This window comes from Nilaparvata lugens, chromosome 5 (assembly GCF_014356525.2).
Source record: "Nilaparvata lugens isolate BPH chromosome 5, ASM1435652v1, whole genome shotgun sequence".
NCBI classification, from domain to species: Eukaryota; Metazoa; Arthropoda; class Insecta; order Hemiptera; family Delphacidae; genus Nilaparvata; species Nilaparvata lugens.
In genome coordinates, this window is record NC_052508.1 from 19,333,509 (window position 1) to 19,347,884 (window position 14,376).

The 14,376-nt window shown below is 31.7% G+C and overlaps 1 protein-coding gene across 3 annotated transcripts in view; it reads left to right on the top strand.

Annotated features, from left to right (window-relative positions):
* The window catches only part of LOC120351261 (sodium channel protein Nach-like), a 48,733-nt gene that overhangs the window by 7,934 nt on the left and 26,423 nt on the right, over positions 1-14,376 (top strand). For 2 of the 3 annotated variants that reach the window (XM_039427836.1, XM_039427834.1), the window contains exons 5-7: positions 2,236-2,368; positions 5,740-6,016; positions 10,593-10,646. In XM_039427836.1, the coding sequence (XP_039283770.1) occupies positions 2,236-2,368; positions 5,740-6,016; positions 10,593-10,646 (464 nt within the window). The remainder of the gene's footprint in view (positions 1-2,235; positions 2,369-5,739; positions 6,017-10,592; positions 10,647-14,376) is intronic. The other variant, XM_039427835.1, reaches the window with a different exon arrangement.

Genomic DNA, 14,376 nt, shown 5'->3' on the forward strand with positions numbered 1-14,376 from the left:
TTGAATGTTTAAATGTTTAAATGTTGTCATAGATCCGCTCCATGGGGAGGACATGTGTCATAATCTTACTCCATGGAGGGGACACGGAAATATATAATTTGAATCATAAGACAATAAACTAAGATTGGAATCGTTCAACCATGAGTACGGTTTCTTCGTATAGTAGGTCTTACCTTGTGTTGGTAAATATTGCAGCCTATTTTGCTCCGTGGAGGGGGTGGATGTACAGTAAAAAGGGAGTTAATAATTAAAATGGTTGAATTAAATAAAATAATTGAACAGTTACAGTAATTGAGGTTATAGTTTAACGGTATGTAGCTGTAGGTTAGATTGACCAGCCTTTGTTTAACAGGGCTATCGGTATCATTTAATTCAGAGTATCTAAGTAGAATGACTGGTGTGCGACTGAAACAGATTGAAAAAATTAATTTGCTCACTAGAGGGTTTGGCGGTCTACAAAGGTAGCCGAAGTAAGGGATCTGAATTTCTAACTTAACACTGTAGGTTATTATATTATAGTGAGATGGAATTAAATCCAATTTGATAATAAAATGCAGTTCAATTTGAATCTGCTTAGTATGATTTATGCTGTCACCAGGATCAGACAGAGATAGTAATTTAGGAGTGAACTTTTTCTCCAAATGATGACTAATATATTCAGAATCCAATAAATGTGCCGTGGTTGGGAAAGATATTAGACCACATGAAACAACAGACAGAATAGCAAATCCATGCGAACCAGGTCTCTGATAAGTACTATAGGTTGTATGAAGGCAAAATGCTGAACCAAAATAGTAAATATTTCGAGTACCGAGTTTAATTCTAATGTTGTCTATAGATCTATTACCTCTCCTTGCGACGTTGATCGGCTGATAATGCAGGATTCACTTCACCTCGGTGTGGTAGGCTAGTGGGAGTCGATTTATTATTTGATTCTGCGGGATATTCCTAATAAAAAGATTTATTATTTGGTAAGAAAATCGACCACCATTTACCACCAGAAGAAATAATAGTCTTATGATAGATACTATACTCGATAATGTCTGACTATTGCAAAACAGGATGTGTCCTGCACGATCAATATGTGTCAGTCAAGAAAGAACGAATTTGGAGGTGTAATGAAGTAAATCCTCTGGCAAGCAAGTGGCTGGATCTTCTCCCATTCTTCACAACCACACCTCCGACTTTTCAATTTACACAAAATCCAAATATCCACTCTCATTGGTGGACTCAAAATACTCTGCCATGACACAATTCAAAACTGTCAAATAGTCCAAACAACGATATCATGTTACTATCCAATGAGTGAATATTATATCTATATATCTATATCTATATCTATATTATATCTAATATCTATACATACTATGAAGATTATAATCTTTATTTATTTATATAAATAATACGTGCATATTTTTTATTCTTTCGCTTTTACCGCCGGTCAAATAGTGCATTGTGATTGGTACATCCCAAAACTACATCATGCATCCATGCGCTGAATAAAGTTACATCCCATTTCCTTCATCTTTTTGTTTTGTTTTTATATTTTGTTCATGTTCGTTTGATATAATGAATATTTTTGTGTTTTCTCAATCACTTTTTCGTTCACATTGATTTGGCATGCTTGCTTACTAAACACTCTGATCATAGTTTAAGCGAATGCTATTTATACACAACTAATTTGCCACAAGGTGTCTGGCTATTTCTCAAAATATATGGCTCGACCGATTACTAAGGTCGCCGACTAGTAAATACCAAAGAACCTAACATCAAAATATTATGTATATTATATTATTAAATAAATAGCAAAAATACTTTTATTTTCATTTGGCTGTTCAAAATCATAGCCTTAAGAGCCGTTATTTTATTTTGAGACCGTTGACACCGTATCTGGTGATAACAATACAGCTGCTTGCTCGAGACCTATCGATTTCCTTTCATTTCAAGATTTTGAGGAATATCCAAAATTATATTCTTACACTTCATAATAATATTATTATATATAATGATCACATAATGTGTATGTCTTTTAAAAACGTTCTATTCTTAATCTTCCTACTCCATCCAAATAAAATAGCATTTTAGGTCTATGCTACATCTTATTTAATCTAGTAATATTTTCATTACCTCTTGTAAAGTGTGTACCTATATCATGAATGTGGATTCTAGTACGATTGAAATCAAATTGCAATGCAGAATTTACGCTGACGCTGGTTATTGAATCTCTTTTTCCAGTCATGCTCCTGAAAGCCCTCAAAAAACCAGCATACCATTTGTACAATCTGGCTATGAAAATGGATTAAGTTTCTTACTCAACCTTTCTCAACAAGATTCCACGTTCAGTGAATTTTATAAGAACAGTGCAGCAGTAAGTCATTTATTCATAATATATCAATCTCAATATAGTATTTTAACATGGCTACATGAATGTTTAATAATTATAGGTAATAACTAGTAGCCTACTCTAGCATTTTCAAATTAAACACGACTAGCTTCGACATTATGCTGGTCAAGTTATTGATTTCCTCATACTTCTCTTACGGTAATATTGTGGTCAATGACATGACTGTGGCCTTGTCTGAGCGACTGCAGAGGGCTCAGAACTATTACATCCGGTTAATCTACAATCTAAGAAGAGATGATCATATCACCCCTTTTTTCCAGCAACTACATGTGTCAAAGCTCAAGCAAATAAGGGAGTATCACATTCTGATGATGCTTCTTGACTTATTACGTATAAAAACCCCAGTTTTTTTTGCTGATAAATTTGTTTTTATTGGGGATCATAGTGTGAGAGTTACTAGGCAGGGCTCCCAACTATTGGTTATTCCAATCCATAGAACATCTATGTATAACAAATCATTCCATGTATCAGCTTGCCGGATCTAGAACTGTTGCCTCCAACGGTGAAGAGTATTTGCAGTCGAGCTCTGTTTGGCGTGGCAGTATTGAATTGATCTGGAACTCTGTTGCCTCCAACGGTGAAGAGTATTTGCAGTCGAGCTCTGTTTGGCGTGGCATTATTGAATTAGCTGGGATCTGGTGGCGCGAACTAGGCTTGGGTCGGGCTGAGCTTTATTTTTATTGTTCTATTTGCATTGTATCAATCTATATGAATTTAGCTCTTTTTCACTTTTTATGCAAATACAGATATTCATCTTGATAAGATATTGATTTTATGATATTATAATACTTTGTAAAATTTTTGTTTTAAGGGCCATTTTGTGTGCATGTGTGAGTGAATGGCAACTTGATTACAAATCTTGTAAAAATATTACAATATTAAATAATAAACTTTATTACAATATTTTTGTATTCTTTTGTAAATTTTCTCTTATCTTGAAAAGATTGTGGATTGAATTTTATAAGAACAGTGCAGCAGTAAGTCATTTATTCATAATATATCAATCTCAATATAGTATTTTAACAAGGCTACATGAATGTTTAATAATTATAGGGAATAACTAGTACTCTAGCATTTTCAAATTAAGGGTTTCTCAAACCCTTGAAAAGGGTTGTGTGGCAGAGAGGACCAGGAGTCCTAACTCCGCCTCAATAACAGCATATAATCTTCATTCCTGATAGGTTTTGTTATAGGATTTATCTAGTGAAACTTTAAATATTGTTTTCCAATTATATTAAAAATTAAGTTTTGATTTTTTTTTTATTATAGTATGTAATTGTATTTTGATTGAGAATTTTATTTATTTCTATTAATCTTATGACGTAATCTTATTACATGATATGTAATATATTATTTTTGTATTCTTATGAAAATTTTCTCTTATTTTGTAAAGGGTTGTGTGGCAGAGAGGACCTGGAGTCATACCTCCGCCCTAATAAAGGCATATAATCAATCAATAATCAATCTCTCCCCAAATCGGAAACTTTGCCTCTAGCCATCTCTATCCATTGCTGCTCTTTTCCATCTCCTTACAATTAGCATTTCCTTAGCGCCCTTGGCCACTCTATCCTCTCATCGCTCTCTTGGTCTTCCAACAGGTCTCCTTCCTCCAGGCTGTCCCACGAATACCTTCCTTATCACACACGTACGAGTACGAGTACGTTTATACTCGTATATCTGGCATCCATTGCAAATGTCTTGCCCATTGCAACCAAATCAATCTTATGTGGGCTGATAGTGGGGGTTCTCTATAGTGTTGCTAACGCTGCATTAGTACGGATACGCCACACACAGGTCCATATATATTCTTCGCAGCATTTTTCTCTCAAATACATTCAACAGGTCTGCTATTCTGGCTATAATTGTCCATGTCTCACTTCCGTAGTACCACTGTCCTTATAATGCTTTTATAATTATTATAGATTTTTCTTTTATTCACGGTGTAAATTCCTTTACATTAGCTTTAAATATGCTTATAAGAGAGATAAATGTGCGGTTGGCGGCAGTGATACGTTTTTAAACTTCTTTCATTTTCTCATTAGTATCCGTTATGCATTTCCCTAGGTAAGTGAAATTGTCAACTACTTCATAGTGTTTCCCTCCACATTCCATAAGTTGTCCGAGTCTATTTCGATTCTGTCTATTCTGGAGAAATTCTTATGTTTTTTCAGTGTTTATCTCCAGCCCAACATCTGATGCATCCTCCTCCAACTTCAATTTTTCTCTTAATTTTTTACAGCCATCATAGATCTACCAGGTATGCCTATATCATCTGCATAGCCTAGTATTTGTACTGACTTCATCATAAGTGTTCCACACTTATCCATTGAAGTCTTTTTTCAGATTGAGCAATTTGAGATAAAATGAAATAATCCGGAGCTCTCTATCTCCAATGAGTGCTGAGTTACAATGTTTCAAAAGAACATTTCAAACAAAATTTGGAAAAAGCGAAACTTGGAGGAAATTCCGTTTTTAATCGACTATATCTTCCAATTTCCACAAATCGAATTCATGAATCAAAATCCCTCTTGGCGTCATATTGTGCTCTACAACCTGAGTCCAGGTAGACCGTTCTATCTCAGATGGATTTCCAGCTACACCTGATAAAAATGATCCTTGCATCTCTAAAAACACCCGATTTTCAGCTTTAGCCACCATCATTGACTTATTTGTGCTCAAATTGAGATTTTGGACAATAATATGGGTTTATGAGATCATGTTCTATCAGATTTTTCCGTTAGATGAACTTATTTTCAGTAATTTCCAGTGGAGAGGCATGCATAAGAAAATCTCAAGGATCAAAAATTCAATCACTGATAACTTTTGACTCCATGATCGGATCTTCTCGTAGGTACTAGAAGTTCATTCTTCTGGGTTCTTCCAGGCGGTTCGAAATAGGGCGCATCATGAGTCAAATTCGGTCGAAAATGGGAAATTTATCCTCGATTGTACTCAAACCTGAATTTTCAAACACGGAAAATGGCTAATTTCTATATTGAAAGCTGCTTGTTTCGGAAACCTATGATGATAAAAATTGTACTTTGGCTTCAACTGTAGAACAGTCTTTTTTCTCTTCAAATTCTCTTTAACCTTGACTAGATTTCCAATTATCCATATCGAGTATCCCACGAGGAAGAATGATTTAACAATAACTACTATGCATAATCGACAAATCGTAATTGTCAATACGTTCCTTATATTAGCTCAATCAATGAAGACGAAAAACAGGTTTTTGGCGAAAAACTAATTATGAGAAAGGTGAATTTTCGCAGGATGTGAAGTTTCGCATGATTTCATCATTGAAATCTAATAATATGTCATTATTGAATTTGCAGGTTTTCATACATTCTCCAATGGATTTTCCGTCCATTCACACTGTTAAAATATACATCTCAGATGGAGCAGAAACATTTTCCAGAATTAAATCCACTGGCATGTTGTACACGCCTGGTCTTGAAGATTTGGACCCAATTTCAAGACAGTGTTACATGGAAGACGAGATAAAATTGAAATATTTCGATCATTACACTTTTGGAAATTGTTTTATGGAGAATCATATGGAGTTGTTGATTAGTAGATGCAACTGTTTAAAGCCTCAGTATCCCAATCAAGGTAGAGTACCATAGTTGATTTCAATTTATGATCAATAAAATGACCTTCATTCAATTTGACAATAATTACATAACAAAGAAAAAACAATTATAACATTTATTGTTGGCTCTTACTTCTTCATGGCAAAGTGCCGTCTGAAGGTATAATAATAATAATCATTATAATATAATATATAATCATTTCAATTTCAATTTTAATTTCAATTTATTGGAAAAAAAAGATACATTGTAGTGAATGTAGTTAATCAGTGTGGATGCGACAGGCACACTGCCCAAAACCGCACTCCACACAAAATAATAAAGAATAATAAGAAAACAAAAACAACTTATACAGAAATTGAACAAACTTCAGAATTACATGCTAAATCTTAAAATAAAATACTAATTATTTATATCATTAAATGCTATTCGTATTGTACAATATAAATAATTTTAATTAAAATAAGAAAATAAGTTTAATTGCAATAAGAATAGAGAGAATAAGTTCAATATAAATGAAAAAAGTCGACCATTTAAACTAAACAAAATTAAAAAGAAAAAAAATAAAACAGAGAAGAAGTAAGGTAAAGACATATATTTATATATAGATAGCAGAAGAAGAGAGGAGAGAGAGTGCTTGAAGTTGAACATTGACAAAAGAACTAATATTCAAGTATTATAGAGCATGATTTAATAAAGGCATTCAAAGACGGATTGAAGAGATCTATATCACGAGATACTGTGTTGAAGAGTCTCATGGATCGATTGATGGGTGAGTTATAATCCTGCAACGTTCGAGATCTTGGTATAAAAAACGAAAAATATCTCCCACGAGAAACAGTCGGCACATAGAAGCCCAATCTTTCCAGATGAAAAGGATGCTGCGTAAGACCATTAACTACTTTATATAAATGTAAGATGGCTTGGAGATTACGTCTGGATTTCAATGTTGGAATTTTGAACATGATTCTGAGTTGTGATGTGGGATATGCAACATAGGGATAGTGGCCAAACTTTTTAAAATACAGGTAGCGAAGGAATTTATTTTGAACTTTTTCAAGAGAATCAGAATATTCAGCATGATAAGGATCCCAAATAATTGAGGCATATTCCAATCTACTCCTTACCAACGACTTGTACAGATATATTATAGTATCTAAATTACTGAAGTGTTTGCAAGTTCCAATAACAAAGCCCAACAGTCGATTAGAAACATTTAAAATGTGTTCAATATGAGAGATGAATCTGAAATCATTTTGAAAATAGACTCCTAAATCCTTACACGATATTCTGATTGGAAGAGCAGGACCATTCATCATGTAAGAGAAATTAAAAGGAAGATTCTGTCTTGAAAATGTCATTATGTGTGATTTATTAACATTAATTTTTAAACCATTCACAGAGCTCCATGTTGTAATCTCATTAATATCCTCTTGTAATGTATCACAATCATTTACACCGGTAATAGTTTTATATATCTTAACATCATCGGCAAATAAAAGACATTTAGAGTTTTTAATACATCAGGTGGATCATTGATCATGATGAAGAATAAAAGAGGACCCAATGATGTACCTTGAGGGACACCAGATACGTTTGCATATAGATCAGAATCACAACCATCATATGACACAAATTGTTTCCTGTCCTTCAGATAAGATGCTATAAATCCTACAGTAGAATTCGAGAAATTATAGGCCAGTAGTTTGTGTAGTAGAGCATCATGATTTACAAGGTCAAAAGCCTTTCGAAAATCAATGCATACAACATCAACCCTCCCAGAAGACTCCAGACCATGCAAAACATCACATGCAAATTCAATTAAGTTTGTAGTAGTCGACTTACCAGGTAAAAAGCCGTGTTGCTGTTTATTGAAACTGTTTAACATGTGCTTGTAAATAGAATCGAAAATGATACTTTCAAAAATCTTTGAAAAAACATTTGTCAAGCTTATTGGTCTAAAATTAGCAATGTCTTACATGTTGCCAGACTTTAATATTGGTGAGACCCTAGCGAGCTTCCATTCATTCGGGAAAACACCAAGTTTTAGAGATGAATTAAAAATGAAGCAAAGATTAACGGACAAAAGATCGCAGCATCCCTTCACCAGGAAAGGCGGAATACCATCAGGACCACACGATGCCCTAGGCTTAAGTAACTTGATAGCTTTCTCAACATTTTCGATGGAAACAGTCCTTAAATTTAAAATATTCTGATCAGACACAATCGGTGAGTTTATGGCAGAAGGAACCATCAAACCATCGTATACTGAGGCAAAGTGATTGGCGAAACCATTCGCAATATCCACCCCACTCTCGAATACTGACGAATTCAGAAACATACTTTTCTTCTTCCGTGTTGCAGCAATACGTTTGTTATTCACATAAGACCAGAAACTATGTATGTTACCTCTCACTGAGGACTGAACAGTAATTAGGTACCTATTATCGGCTTCACGTATTTTGGCTTTCAATGAACGCCTAATCAATATAAATCTATGATTATGAAAATCAGAATGTCTCCGCTTCCTTGCCAATCTGTTCTTAAGTTTAATTTCACTAATTATTTCCCCTGTGAACCATAAGGGATAACCTTGCTTTTTTACAGGATTCCTTCTAGGTATGCAACAATCAATGACAGAGAATAAAGTATTATAGAAATGATTTACAGCCTCATCAACATCTGTCATACAATAGAGAGAGGACCAATCGATATCATTCAAAATAATGTACAAGTTTAAATAGTCAGCTCTCTTAAAGTTATAAATAAGGTTATTAGAAAAATAATTGGAATTACGGTTTAAATTGAGATACAGTATGATAAATGTTAGTTCAAGAGCAGGATGATGAGCATCCTCAAAAACCAAAGGTGATGCATCCCGCTGGACATTCAAATCAATGTTGCTAAGTACCAGATCCAAAGTACGGTTGTTTACATTGAGAATATTATTCTTGAGCTCTAAGTTAAACAATGTTGAAAAATTATTTAGTCTACGTGCACGTAAGGAACCAGTAAATGAGTTGTAATCAGCCGAGTTAATCTCAGGAAGATTAAAATCTCCAACCATAATAATATTACCATCAACTAACCCATTGAGACTCTCAACAAGATTATAGAAATTTTCAAAAATACACATATTCGAAGCAGGCGGAATATAAACAACAATCAAAAATACATTACAATAACCGAAATTTAGCCCGTAAATGTGCAACATATAAACATATAAACATTTGAACAATGGAACATTTAAAAATTTGAACATTTAAACATTTAAAAATTGGAACATTTAAGAATTTGAACATTTAAACATTTGAACATTTAAACATTTAAACATTTAAACATTTAAACATTTAAACATTTAAACATTCAAACATTCAAACATTTAAACATTTAAACATTTAACATTTAAACATTTAAACATTAAACATTTAACATTTAAACATTTAAACATTTAAACATAAACATTTAAACATTTAAACATTTAAACATTAAACATTTAAACATTTAACATTTAAACATTTAAACATTTACACATTTAAACATTTAAACATTTAAACATTTAAACATTAAACATTTAAACATTTAAACATTTAAACATTTAAACATTTAAACATTAAACATTTAAACATTTAACATTTAACATTTAAACATTTAAACATTTAAACATTTAAACATTTAAACATTTAAACATTAAACATTTAAACATTTAAACATTTAAAACATTCAAACATTTAAACATTTAAACATTCAACATTTAAACATTCGAACATTTAAACATTTAAACATTTAAAATTTAAACATTTAAACATTTAAACATTTAAACATTTAAACATTTAAACATTTAAACATTTAAACATTTAAAATTTAAACATTTAAACATTTAAACATTAAACATTTAAACATTTAAACATTCAACATTTAAACATTTAAACATTTAAACATTTAAACATTTAAACATTTAAACATTTAAACATTTAAACATTTAAACATTAAACATTTAAACATTTAAACATTTAAACATTTAAACATTTAAACATTTAAACATTTAAACATTTAAACATTTAAACATTTAAACATTTAAACATTTAAACATTTAAACATTTAAACATTTAAACATTTAAACATTTAAACATTTAAACATTTAAACATTAAACATTTAAACATTTAAACATTAAACATTCAAACATTTAAACATTTAACATTTAAACATTTAAACATTTAAACATTTAAACATTTAAACATTTAACATTTAAACATTTAAACATTTAAACATTTAAACATTTAAACATTTAAACATTTAAACATTAAACATTTAAACATTTAAACATTTAAACATTTAAACATTTAAACATTTAAACATTTAAAACATTTGTACATTTAAACATTCAAACATAAAGAGAAATGCAAAACTGTCCACTTGAATCTTAGATTCTACCTACTCTCTGCATACATCTCAGCTTCTTCCTTTTAATAATTTCAGTTTATTCTAACTCAGATGGTGCATAAGTGAATCAAATTTTCCAATAATCCATTAGAATTTCCATATATTTGTTCGGAAATATTCGTTTTGTGAATTTATCACATTCCTTCTTTCACAGGGATCTTCAAAGAATGCACTATCTTCAATCACCTCTGTGTTAATTCCCTGACGTGTAAGTTTCAATGTTCTATGCCATCTTATCTCATATCTCAACGGACATAATATACGCCTGCAGCCAATCATTTGACTTGATTATGAAATTTCTACTTCATGGGTGCTGAGATCCCAGTATTAATTTAAGTTGATAGATGAATGGTTGATATTGATTTCAGTTTCATTGAAATGCAAAACTGTTGCAAATCTTGCAATTGGAAGCTATTATAATAATCTGGATATCACAATCCCCTATACTACTACTACCCTACTACTCATGGCAGTTTACCAGAACCATTGCAGATAACTTGTTTATTGGATACAGTACTTGAATTATGTGGACATGTAGATCTACTGTACTTATTCGTCGATTGTAGAAATACCTACATGTGAAAACACATTGAGTGTCCACACGGATTTAATATTATGATACAAGTTTCTGAAGACCTGTCTCTCGAGACAATATATAACTTTGTTAAGCTTAAACCTTTTGCACATTTTGCACAGCATAACGCGTTTCGCCTTCTGCACAAGGCTCTACTTGTATCGGGAAAGCCAGGTGTTGCAACTATCCAGTGAACTCTTCTGTTATAATATATAAAGAGATGGCGTTCCAATGTCAGCATATGACTCTTAATACAATGCCCACCTGTATCCCTGTAGGTGCGGTATGCTTTCACATGTCTGGTATACATAGGTACCGGTAAGTTAACTCTGTTTTGGGTGAAGATTGCTGATAAGTAAGGGGGTATCTGTTCATGAGTTGACCTCCCCATTACCGTCCACTCTGATCTGAAGAGACTTTTGATCAATATAATATATTGTACATCATTTTACTCCTGCTGCTTGTGAGACTATGAAATTATTGAACTACAGCTTGAGCTCTTTGTCAACTTGCTCTTTAAGTAAAGTACCTCGAAATTAAAAAAAATAATCAAATAAGGATTAACTGATTAAATTCAATAAATAATCTGCCAATATATATGGCTTCTTTTGGGCGCCACCCAGTCTTTTTGACTGGGAAATGATAGTTCCCGGATAAACACCAGGAAAATGGTAAAATATGAATAAAATTAACTTGAAACTCTTACTCTGGGTCGTGAATTCGGGATTTGTTGAATAAAACAAAAGATCAATAAGTTATTACTGAATTATATTGAGAATTCAAATTAAACTGAATGAAATGAAAATGAAATAGTGCTGAGAAGCCTTACAAATGGAATAAAATGGAATATGGAAAGAGCTTCAAAAACTAAACTGAATCAAAAATATAATCAATTGATGAATTTGATTATAAGATGAAATCTCAAAGATTACTAGAATATTATTTATTGCATGAATTAAAATCGATACATACAATTATCAATAAAGTTTATATATTCAAAGAAATGTTCAAAACTAAATTCAAAAGACTACTTTAAAATAAATTTGGAATCTAAAAATTGAATAAAAAACTGTTCTTCTGAAATTACTAATTGATTGAACCCTACTTTAAAAAGGACACTGGAAAGTTGTTGTTATTTTTGGCTAGTGGAGTCACAAATCAATAATTGAAATTCTAGTAGACTATGTGTTGAAAATAAAACTGAGGATAAGACTCACTGTAGCTTGATCACATCACTCTCCTATGAATTGTGATATCTGATGCTGCTGTCTGCAAATCCCAGAGAAAACTTCAACACAGGACACTTGACACCTCTCAATGACCGATTCTTCCAGACTGGCCTGGGACGTTCTCGTTCCTCCATATAATAGCCTAATGTGTCAACCTGTCGCTCATGTGTGGGGTTCCTCTTCATAAGGGATCTGTGACTATATTGCCAATATTTATCTTCCCAGTATTTAACAATATTGGGGATTCTACTTCAAACTTTATTTATTACTCACAGTTCTCTTTCAGAGGAATAATAAATAATCTAGAGTTTGTGATAAAATGAAGCTCTTTCAATAAAAATATTCTCCCTGACTCTCAGCTATTTAAGTGATTTATGAACATGACATACAATAATTAATACTTTTCTCTACTCTTTTCCATATTCAATAACATTTTTATGACATCAATAAGATGAATCAATACATCAAAGCAACATACATTAATTACATCAACAGCAATACATAAATATGAATGAATACATCGAATTAACAAGAGCTAAATACATAGTTTACATCAAAAGTAATTCAAGAATAAGGATGAATACATCAAATCAAATTCAAATGAGACATAGGAACATAAAGTCAATTACATGAAGTATTAATACATTTCAGTCTAAATTAATCATTGTAATTTTATATTGATTGTCTTTATATACATATTTATTTGTAGTGCACTACCCTAAACTATAAAAAAAAGCCTACCTAATACTCATGAGTAATATGTGACAGATAATTTTGATTACCGGTATTCAAATACAATATAGATTCGGCCTACTAATTGATTTTCAGTGATTTAGCCTATGATATCTTATTATTTATTTAATCACAAAAGCTGTTTGAATTTCAATTGATATTTATGTCATTGACCTCTGAACATTCTAGTTTTGTCACATGGTCGTCGAAAATCCTTAATTAGGCCTACCACATGAATAACTTTCCAAAATTCCTAGATGAAAGAACCATGCATGAAAAGTGCTGTTCGTCATTCTACGAAACATGCCATTCTACCACATGCCATTCAAACTACCCATTCACAATTATGCATTCATGCATGCGTTCTAACAATGGGCCTGTCCTTTCTGATCCTCTGGTTGTCTATAATACCTGGAAATGCTAAATAGGTCTACTAAGAAATATTATAGGTACTCAAAATTGAGGAGAAGGCTTCGAAATTAATGACCACCCTGAAATTGAATGTTGGAGAGGTCATTCACCCACGGTAGGGTAGCATATTTGGTGCAAGCTATGCTTATTACAGTGTAGCATATAGTACATAAAACACTTATTGACATGGGCTACTTTTAAATTAATTAAACAAAATAAATCTTATAGCACCCTTTGATCCTTACAAACATTTTAAAATAGTTGAACAACTAGTTTCAGTTCACACCATCTTCAGGTTCTAAAGTAAAATATGATTCAATAACTGTTTACTAATAAAATTGATATAAAATGAACATATGTTTAAATTCATATGACTAATTATTCCTGGTAAAATTTATTAAATTTAAATTTATATTTTAAAATAATTTTTTTTTATTTTTTAAAATTCTATTTATTCACTTTTAATTTTATCAAAAATAGGATTATTTAAGTCAAATTGGGTTATATTCATTAAATTATTCCTATTCAATTTTGCAGTTTTATAGATATAAATTTCTTCTTTTACATTCAATTTATTACTTCCACTACCTACCAATGCTTGATATTTTCATATTAGAATTTATATTGATATAATTATGATTATTCTCAATCAAATGCTCAGCAAACGCTGATTTTTGAGTAGCATTTTTTTGAATTTGTAGCCTGAATATCATTGAACGTTTTTTGAAAATATCTATGTGTTTGACCAATAATAAATTTTTCACAATTAATACCAGAGAAAACTTCTATAATGAGAATAACAATGTAGTGCATTTATAATATCACGCATAGTTTAGTTATGCATAGTACCACCAGATCGCATAAGCATGTCAACAGACACTTGTAACGGCCTGTAATGAGTGGAAGGAGAAAAGTGGGCTGGCATGGGAGTATGGAAGGAGAGTGTCAGTCTTCAGAACCGGTTTTATAGCTGCAACTGGCAGCCTGCCAGG